Source organism: Leishmania mexicana, chromosome 30 (genome assembly GCF_000234665.1).
Source record: "Leishmania mexicana MHOM/GT/2001/U1103 complete genome, chromosome 30".
NCBI lineage: Eukaryota > Euglenozoa > Kinetoplastea > Trypanosomatida > Trypanosomatidae > Leishmania > Leishmania mexicana.
The window spans coordinates 854,809-865,030 of NC_018334.1; the positions used below are offsets into that span (position 1 = coordinate 854,809).

The 10,222-nt window shown below is 60.6% G+C and overlaps 2 protein-coding genes across 2 annotated transcripts; both read right to left on the minus strand.

Annotated features, from left to right (window-relative positions):
- Nucleotides 1-249: 249 nt before the first annotated feature.
- Nucleotides 250-4,317, minus strand: LMXM_30_1840 (hypothetical protein, unknown function; the record flags this gene model as incomplete). Its single annotated transcript, XM_003877653.1, has 1 exon — nt 250-4,317. The coding sequence occupies one exon, from the start codon at nt 4,315-4,317 to the stop codon at nt 250-252; it is 4,068 nt and encodes a 1,355-aa protein (XP_003877702.1).
- A 4,011-nt stretch (nt 4,318-8,328) lies between these two features.
- On the minus strand, nt 8,329-8,787 carry LMXM_30_1855 (hypothetical protein; the record flags this gene model as incomplete). The annotated part of the gene is made up of 1 exon (XM_003877654.1): nt 8,329-8,787. One exon carries the CDS (start codon nt 8,785-8,787, stop codon nt 8,329-8,331), a length of 459 nt encoding a protein of 152 aa, XP_003877703.1.
- Between the last annotated feature and the right edge of the window lie 1,435 nt (nt 8,788-10,222).

The following is a 10,222-nucleotide window of genomic DNA, read 5'->3' on the forward strand; positions in this document are numbered from 1 at the left end:
AGTAAGGGCGATGCATCATTGTTCGGGGGGCTCTCTCCCCGCTAAACAGCACGTGGAAGGCAGCGACACAGAACAGTGCTCGTAGTATCCCCGTTCGCCACCCTGATCATCAGAGACTCAAAAAAACGCACGCACACACCCACACACACCGACACAGACTGAACGGGAACCGAGCCAGTTGACCTTGGACGCTGCTCGCCAAGGGATGCGAGGGAGAAGAGCGAAAAAAAAAAGATCCCCCAAAGCTCCTCAGACCTCGTCCTCTTCGCAGGCCAGCCCACCTTCACTAAGAAGTATCTTGACGATATTTCGCACCTCCACCGCCGTCGGCCGCTCGGACGGGGTGTGGGAGACGCAGCTGCGCAGTGTGCTCCGTGCAAGCTCATTGTATTTCTCGGCAAACATCGGTGTGTCGAACGCTTCCGCGTTCGCCACCACGCGTCCCTGCACCACCGCCTCACAGAACGCGTGTCCGCCGTTCTTCATGAGGTCGGGCAACTCCAGGGTAGCGCCGTATGGCTCTCCATCTTCCTTCGTTGCCCATCTCCAGCAGGGCTGCCGCGTGAGCCCTTCTAGAGCCCCGAGACCGTAGCAGAACACATCGCAGGCGGGCGTTGGCAGCGCACCGGTGGCCATCAGGGGGCTTATGTAGTGGGTCTGAGGAAGCGCGAAGGGAAGCCGCTCATGCGTGTACAGCCCCACTAAGCGGCAGCTTCCGTCCGAGTTGACCATGACAGTGTCAAGGTTAAGGTTTCCGTGAGCGATGTTGTTCTCGTGAAGGAAAGACAGCGCAGACAAGGCGTGCAGCCCAAACCGTATTGTTGTTATCGCCGGCAGCCGCCCGTACCGATTCAGCAGTTCGCGCAGCGTGCCACCGGGGCTGAACTCCCAGATCAGTACCACCCCGCCCTCAAGCGAGTGCGAGTAGCCGATGAGGGAGACAATGTTGGGATGGCGGAGGTGCTGGTGCATGAGAAGGGTGCCTTTCATGAAGGCCTCCTGTTCTGAGGAGGGACCACAGACAGGCGTGGCGCTGCGCAGTGCGTCCGACATCGGGCCCGGTGGTGCATCACGAATGGATTTCGCCACGACCGGATGAAGATCGCGGAATGTAGAAAAGCTCACGGATGCGATGAAGCCGGCGGAGCCGAGGGCCATCTGCATGCCATTCCAGACTGGGGTCGCTTCATCGTTGTCATGGCTGCGTGAGAGATGCCAGCACAACCCCATATGATCACGAATCCACCTGGGCGCCGAGGGCAGCACGCACCGGAGGGTAACCTGCCTCTCCTGAAAGTGCACGACGCAACGGTAGCGAACCTCTGGATACTTCACGAGTTCTCCGAAGCTCTGCGCGCTCCTCCTAGAGTTCCGCCTCGGTCGCCCATCCGCGATGCTTTTATCCACCTCCACTACTGCCTCCTGTGCGTACTTGGGATGACTGCCTTCGGCCACATCTTCAAGGGCCCACTTACTTAACACCTGATCGACACCGAGGAGGCTGGAGATGGCATTGCACAGCGGCTCCGTGATCCGCAGTCGCACGCGGCGCTCACACTCGCGCATCAGCCGCGCCGCCTGCACCGACACGGCACCACCCGTCACGGCGCTGGCCGCCGCCTCGCGGCGCATGGCCGCCGGCAGCAGCCCGGGCTCCAGGTCCGCGATCTCGGCGACGCCGCGGTAGGCGGCCAGCGCGCCAGCGTAGTCGCCGCGCAGCATGTGCTCGAAGCCGTCGCAGCAGCAGCGTGCGTACTGCTGCCACGCCGCGTCGCCGGCCACACGCCCGGGCAGAGCCTCGTACAGCACCACCACATCGCCGTCCAGCCCCGCGCGGCCCGTGCGCAGCACATCCACTGGGATCTGCCGCACGCCAGCGTCCACATGGCCGCGGCCCCGGCCGCCGCTATCGTCGTCCGCGCGCAGCAGCGTCGCCGTCTCCTCCGTCATGGCCACGCGCACGCCGATGCGCTGCGGCACGCGGCCCAGATCACGCTGCACGTCGCGGCCAAGCGCCACCTGCAGCGTCTGCTCGCTGCCGGCGGGGCGGTACTGCCCGCACGTGAACATGCTCGTGTCCAGCAGCGCGCGCACGTCGGGCATGGCCGACGCGCCGTCCGTTTGTGCGCTTTCGCCGCTGCCGCCCTGCGCGGCCGTCCAGCTCACCAGGTCCAGCGCGAAGGCCGCGGCGCTGCGTGCGTCCTGCGCCGCGCGGCGCCTCATCTCCTCCTGCCGCGTGGCGCGCGGTGGCCTCGGCTGCGGTGCCGACTGCGCAGCGGGGACACCATGCCTCGGAGCGGGTGCAGGGGGCGCCGCCGCCGCGCTAGCGTCTCCCGGCCCACGCGAAAGGTGCGCGCGCACCGCGCTGTTGAAGTGCAGCACGCATGCGTCGGGGCAGAGGCGGTGCAGCGTGCCGTGGTGCGTGTGGCACAGCTCGTACACGGCGGTGATGAATGCTGTCAGTGCGGCTGGTGTGGGAAAGGGGCCGCTGTTGGCGGTGTTGGCTGCCTGCGCTGCGTGCCGGACAACGCTTACCAAGCGCTGGCCGCGCAGGGGTTTTTGCTCGCCGTGTTCGGCTAGGATGGGGGGTGGTGCCGCGGTCAGCGACAGGACTGCTTGACTACCGGAGGGTGCCGAAGGGGGTTGAATGATGAGAAACACGGCTGTGGAGAGGTGCGTCGCAAGACAGCGACTTCCGAGTTTCGTCCCTTTTCGCCCCTGTGAGGTGCCCATGGAGGACGCTATGTTGGATACGCTGCTGGTCGTGCGCTGCGCTCTGCCCTCGGCACTGAGTTCATCGAGCACGAAGGCGTCGATCTCTCGCAGCTGCTGCATCGCGGCATTGTGTGCCTTGATGAGCGCGTGCACCTCTGTCAATTGGAGCAGTGTGCTGCTCGTTGTGGTGTAGAAGAGCGCACGCCGACCAGCACTCATACTCGCCAGCATGAGCGCCGTTATGCGCCGCAGCGGCTGCGAGATCAGGCATCGCGCACTGTTAAAGGAAGCTCCAGTGAGCAAGAGGATCACGGCAGCTAAGATGGCGTCGAATATGCGCATGAGGAGCAGGTATGGTGTCGTGATGGCGGCGTGGCTGCTGGCGACCACCAGCGGCACAACGAGACCCTGCGCGGTGGTGTACGCGTACGCTGTGACGAAAGCGGCGGCGCCGGCGTACTCGAAGTTGACGGAGCGCCTGTAGCCCTCCTCCTGCAGTGCTGCGAGGTCGACGTGCTTGAGTGCGGCACGCATGAGCGGGTCACTAATATTGCTCGCCTTAAGGTACGTAACTGGCACTGCCGTGAAAATGGAGTAGATGCTGTCGTTACTGACGGAGGGTTGACCCCAGCTGTTGGAGAGCACGAGGGGATCGTCGTCAGCGAGGCTCTGGTTGATGAAGGCGGCCATGGCGAGCCCCGGCGCCTCCACAAAGTCGTAGTCCAGCAGCATGCGAGAGCCGTCGAGTAGCACCTGCGTGAAGTCGGTGTAGCTCATGCCGCTGATATCCGTGCGACCACGGGCGAGGTAGCCGACCGGCAGGATGTAGCAGATGATGTGCGGCATGATTTCGGGGAGGATCCAGTGGTGGCGCGAGTCAACGCTGCCGACACTGCCATCGAGGTAGGCAGGCAGCAGCTCAAGGATGGGCGCGCCGCTGTACGTTGTCGTCGTGGCAGCGGAGATGTTACGCGCCGACTCCGGCCACTCCGCCACCATCTGCAGTGGTTGCACGAAGTCGTACGTCCCGTTATCGATGAGGTAGGTGCCGTTGATCATGTTGTTGTACGAGACGTAGCCGGTAAGGGTGCGCATGGAGTCCATGGTGGGGATGCCATGGATACAGCTTATGGTGCTCTCGGTCTCTAGAGACACCAACGAGAGTGCACGAAAGCGCGTCAGCTTGTCATAGTTGTCGAGCGAGGAGCAGAGGTTCTCCATGAGGTCGTGGTCGGTGTAGCTGCGCTCGCCCAGTATATTGAGTGCCATGAAGCCGTTGGCGATGTTGTGCACGCTTATGGTGCTGATGGAGATGCGCTCCGTGATGTAGTACACACGCGTGTTGTGCACGGTGCGCCACGAGGTGACCAGCGTGCGCGTGAGGTAGACCTGCGACACGACGACGACGGGCACGGCGACGCAGAGGAGTATGAGGAGGTAGGCGATAGACAAGGAGACGTCGACGCGCAGGAGGAAACCCTTCAACACAGCAAGACGGCAGCGCATCCTCGTTTTGGCAGGGCGGCCGGGTGAAGGCATGCCACGGTGGAGCTGCTTCGGCGCCGCCACACCGCTGGACGGACGAGAGCTCTGCAGGTGCATGTGTAGGAATAGCTGCCGATGCCCTGGGAGGGGGGGGGGTCACTTACCTGCCTTGGCGGGCAATGCACAGGATGTGGTATGTGCACCTGACGGCGGAGGGGTAATTATCGTCTTGAAACAGGAGGAGTGGGATGGATATGGATGAAAGGAGAGTGTCGCTGTGGAGCTCAGCGAAGGATCGGAGATAATGTGTGTGTGTGCGTGGGGAACAAAACTAACAAAAAGCAGGATGGATGCGCGTATATGTGGCGCGTGCGCCAATGGGGCTGCAGCGGCTCCTTCGTATATATATATATATGTTTTCCGTTGAGTGAGTCTGCAGGAGTGCACGCTTACGTGCGTCGGCCAGCGGTGATGACGCTCACAGGAGAGAACAAACAACAAGAGACGTAAGAGACAGGTGAGGTATGACAGCAGTGCCCCCTCCCCCCGCTGCGAAGCCAACAGCAGGCGAGGGGGAGGGCTTGAAAAGCGGCAATGAAGGAGGGGGGGGGTAGTGCGCCTGCTTAACGAACGGCGACAGGGTAGCCGCAGTATTGCTCTACCGGTCGTTTGGCGAGAGTGCTGTGTTGGTTGGCTGGCCACACAGAGAGAGGTTGCACTGGCACGGCAACACCTTCCGTTCTCTTGTAGACGAAAAACGGAAAAGGGGCTTCACGGATTCTCAGCGCCAAGAGCGCCGACTGCTAGACGGACTTCACCACAGTTGTGACGGTTTCCTGCGTGCCTGACGCGCTGAGAGGCGACAACAGCAAAAAAACGTGACCGAGGTGTGTTGCCGCGGCTACGGGAGAAGGGCGCCGAAAGACACTTTGTTCATCGAGGCCTCGAATGGCACAGCGTCGCTCCTATACGGGGAATTCGTCACGGGGGAAGGAGGCTCAGAGCTCTTCGCGCAACTTCATTTCTCTTCCCTGCCAGGAGACGACTCTCAGGGCATGGACAGAGCCGGGTGCAAGAGCATGAGAAATGCGGGGAAGGAGGCAAACACAGGCGCGAGAAAATAGCGTCACTGCAGCCCCGCAGCCTCCAAAGGACTTGCCCCGTCCCCCTCTAACCTTCCCACACGTGCGTGTCCGCGAGAGACCCTGGGAGGGCGACGGGGGATCGCGACTCTTCCCCTGGGTCGTGCAGATCGTCGACTGACGCCCCACACGATGAAGAGCCGCGGCGAAGAGCGCACACAAGAAAGTAGGAAACAATAAAAAGGCAAAGGCATGAGGGGAGGAGGGGGGAGACGTCGTCGACAGCGCCCCCCCCCCCCACACACAGTGAGATGTGAAGGCGAGAAGAGGGCGTCCAGCAGATGAAGAGGATGAGCGAGGCGGAGCGTTCCACGCGAATAATTATAAAAGAAAAAAAGAACGACAAGCAGCCGTCGTGCATGTGAGGGTGGCGGGGATGGGAGAGGGTGCTAGGAAAAAACCTGAGTAGAAGGCCGGTGAGCGCGTAGGGCTCGAAGAGGCGGAGGCGACATGGATTCGTGTTGCGGAGGCGAATGAAGGATCGCTGAGGGCGAGTTCGAGTGGGGTGGGAGGGGGGGGGAAGGTGCTTTGAACAACATAGACAGGGGAATACGTAGCGAGCGCGAAGCGGCCACCACGAGAATAGGGGAGAAGGAAACGCAAGACGACACCCTCCCCACGGGCTTGCAGACGCAGAAGAAGAAGGCTGGGCGCGAAGGGGCGTGAGACGAATAAACGAACGGGCGCGCACACAGCCCCAAGCAGACAAGGACGTATTGAGAGAAAACAAACAAACAAACGCATCCGTCAAAACGCAAGGCTGGATGACCGTAATATGGACGCCGTCATCGACGACCACCCCACACGGACAGTCGCGTCGTGCATGCGAGCCACACACAAACATGCGCACGCCTACCGAGTTGCATAACGAACAAACGACAGTGGGACGAGCACGCAGGATGGAAACAGAAAGGACACGCACGGCTGACGGCGAGAGAAGAGTGGAGAGGCGAAAGACGCACTCGGCTGCGGCGGCTCAGGATGAGCAGGTGACCAGGCGCTGCGATCCGTTCGCGCCGTTGACGGCCACAAGACAAAACGGTGCGCTTGAACAAACAAACGCACGCGCCGCCCATGGAGAGGCCCATTGCACGCACCTCCTCCCCTCCCCTCCCCGAAAGGCAGGAGATGAAAGATGCGCAGCCGTCGTCCTTTACTTCTTCATTGTCATATGTACTGCACAGTGTCATTGACATTCCGTCAGACGATGGAATTCCTCGTCCGCTGGTGCACCGCCTGCACTAGCGGCGATACGCTCAATCCCCGTACCTACTGCATCGTGGGAACGTTGCAGCGGATCAGGCAACAACAAGCCACGCCCCATTGCCGCTGTGGGCACGCTATAGAAATGTAAGAACCCGGGTGTACCCAACATATCCCGCGCTCACCACCACGCGGCGCTGAGATCCCTCCAACCTGCCTTCATTAGCACCGCCAGCTCCGAAGCAGTACTCAGAGGTCGACCGTCCGTCGCAGTTGCCCACCTCTAACATAGTTAGGGAGCGGCAGCTTCAAGGGCCATGGGCCCACAAACGAACATACCGAGTGCCGGAGTTGGCGATGCCCTTGTTGCCCTCAGATGACTGATGTAACCCGTTCGCGAGAGCTAGAACAGCTCTCGTGCCAATGGCCGGTTGGCAGATCGGCCTGCCAGACGACAGGGGCCGTCGGCACTTACCAGAACGTTACCGAAGCACGAAAAGCTCTCACGTGCCAGGCACGCCACCGTCGACAAACCAAGGAGCTCGACGCGATCTGCGCCACCGAACCGCACCACAAGTGCAGTACTTTACCGCTCCATTACGATTCGCTCATCTGCCGTAGCGCTCCACCAGGGGCTGAGCACGGAAACGGGCACCACCTCGCCTGACAGAGATTCGACATCAGCACCAAAAAAGGGCGGCGGCGGGAGCATGCTTGGGTGTCGTAGCCGCACTTCATCCGCTTGATATGACTGTGAATGGCCGCGTCTGGTGTGGTTGTTTCGATTACCGGGTAAATGCTGCGGTGCAGACGGTTTAGTTCACAGATGAGGTCGTACCAGCGGAGCCACGACCGGTCACAGGCCCGACCGTGTGGTGCAAAACAGCCGTAGAGACGCCAAGTACAGCAATGCGCAGACTCAGCCACCTGAGCGCGGGCCCCTGCCTCGAACTCTGCACATCATGTGGATGGCGCAAGCGTGTTCACCGTCACAGGTTACTCCAGCACCACGCCATTCAGGACCTGACCGCCGGCATTAGTGGCGATCCACGGCTCTGACCCCTCGACATCGTAGATACCTGGCCATGTCACGACCAGAAGTGGCTTGGCATTGGCAGTGATAAGAGGGATGCTTGGCTTCTCCACAGAGAATGTGGTGTGAGTGTGTGTGTGTGTGTACTGGACGCTGATGTACCACGCACTGAGGGGTATGGGCCCCAACCATCACTGGGGTAAGGTGTCAAGAGAGAGAGAAAGAGCATGGGAGGAGGAGGGGTGCGGGTTGGGGTGGGGTGGCTTCATAACAGTGCTCAGGCACACAGCAGAATGGCCAAGCGGTTGGGTGCAGACAGACACACACACACACACACACACACACACACACACAGACGCAGATAGAAAGCGGGTCTGCGGAGACACGAGGAGGTCTGGCACTAAGCATTCTTTGGATGCGACCGCTGTCCGCACTGCCTGACCAAGATACAGAGGCGAAGGGGGGAGGGTTCACGTTCGTGCGCACGAGAGCACAGCAATAGAGTAAGAGGGGCATCTGGTAGTACATGCTCCTCCGCCGGCTGTATGCCATACCCGGGAAAGCAGAGAGGGGAGAATAATAATGAAAAAACAAAAGTGTGGGGTCCTGCGACGGTTTAGGCAACGCAGCAGCGAGTTGCTACGAGGCAGACTGACGAAAAAAGACCCACCTCGCCGGGGGCAACACGAAGGCGGATCAGTGGCGCAGCAGACGATTCGTGCGTTAGCGTCCAAAATGTGGTAGCGCTGCTCACCTGAGCGCTGGATCTTCTTTGCCGGCACCCACTTCCGCTGCGGGCGACAGCTCCTCCGCTGCTATCTCTAGAGCAGCAGCTCCGCCATCCTCCTGGCGATTCAGGTACGTGGACTCGCCGTAGTGGACTTGCTCTGGCAGCACAGGCATGCACCCGTTTGCGCCCGGTACAACGGCACCCTCACACGGCTCGTTGAGGTTCGTGCTCAGGCCCCCTTCCGCGCCAAGAACGATGACGTCGATGGGGGCCGTAGCGTCCCTGGAGGCGCCTGTTCTGCGCCGAGAGCTTCTCGGCCGGCTATCGGACCGTGCGGCGGCTGCCTGCGCACGCTCTCGGGCCTCCAACTCCTCGGCTCGGTGCAGCGATCGACGTTCACAGTAGTCGAAGCAGGCGTGCAGGCAGACGTACACAAGCCACAGGAAAATGATGATCAAGGTATCACTGTCCGTAGCCATTTTGTACGCCCCATCGACGATGAGGGCGCGGGTGTGATGGCGCTGTGGAGGCGACGGGATAATGCGCGGTGCTGGTGGATGACAGAACTCTGTCGTCAGCTGGAGATGCTGCGAGGAGGAGGGAGGGAGGGGTCTCGAATTGGGGTGCGACCAAGGGTTGCGTTGGTGGAGGGCGGGGATGGCGAGGCTTCTGGAAAGCAGAGCAGTAAAGGCTGGCAACGAAAACAACACGAAGCGAATTAGGTGAGGTGCTGTGGCGAGCCTTCGTTGTGTGGATTCAAGTGCGTGCGCGTGAAACACTTCGTACGTATAAAGCGTTGCAGGGTGGGAGGATAACGCGGGGAGAGAGGGAGAGAGAGAGCGCGTAGACGGACAAGAAACTAAAATGCGGAGCACGCGTGAGGTAGAATGCGACACCATGAGCACATCGATATCCTTCTTTTTGCCTGCTGTTCAAGCACCCAAGATGATGCATGGAGCGATTTAACTGAGTATACTTTCTGTAAAGACCCGTAGCAGGCGGAGTGGTGCCGATGCTGAGCTGTGACCTTGCGGTAGAAGATAGAGGGTCATGGGAGGAATCAGGCAGCGGCATCCCGTCTACCATACGGTCCGAAACGGCGCTGTGTCGTGAGCCTGTTGAGGGACAGGCCACCTTCTCGGACAACTTTGCGGTGCTCTCCAAGAGGTGGCGCTGCGCAGGGGATGCCCTCTTTTGTTGATTACCAGCCATGCGTAGACTGTAGGTGCTACTCTTTTTTTCCATTTTTCTTCTGCTAGCACTATCCCGCCGTACCAGGAAAAGGCACACACACACGGGCATACGCACACACGCACAGACAGAGCCCTCCCTCCCCACATCCTGTTTAGCAGCAACAAAACGGCGAGGAGAGGGGGCAGGAGACACCATTCCGTCCCACGCGCACCCTCCCCTCTACAAGAGACACGTGAAAGAAAGCTCGAATCGAGCCCTCAGACGTATATATATATATAAAGGAAAAAGGCGGAGTCGAACAGCTGCGCAGACGTACCGGTGGGGAAGCATTGCTTTTCTCTCTCATGCGGGGAGGGAGTGCGGGCAAGCAGAGCCGCCGCAGCAGCAGAAAACATGACGCCGAGAGCCGACTTGGTTCTTTAGAGACAAGCGACAGCGCGCTTGACTGCCAGGGATACCACGAAGTGGCGAAGCAGAGAGAAGGGAGCCCGCCATGAACATTGCAACAACCAAACCCCGAGTAGCGCCGCGACGGACACTTGCCTGGGCGAGCACCACCACAGAGATGACCCGCATAGGGCCCACTGCCGCATGAAAAATAGAAAGCAGACAGCGACGCGCTGCGGCATAGACATACCCCATTGGGACCCAGCAGAGACGTTCATGCCGGCGGGTGACCACGGCTGTGGCACGCATCATGCTATTCGTACGCTCGCTTGG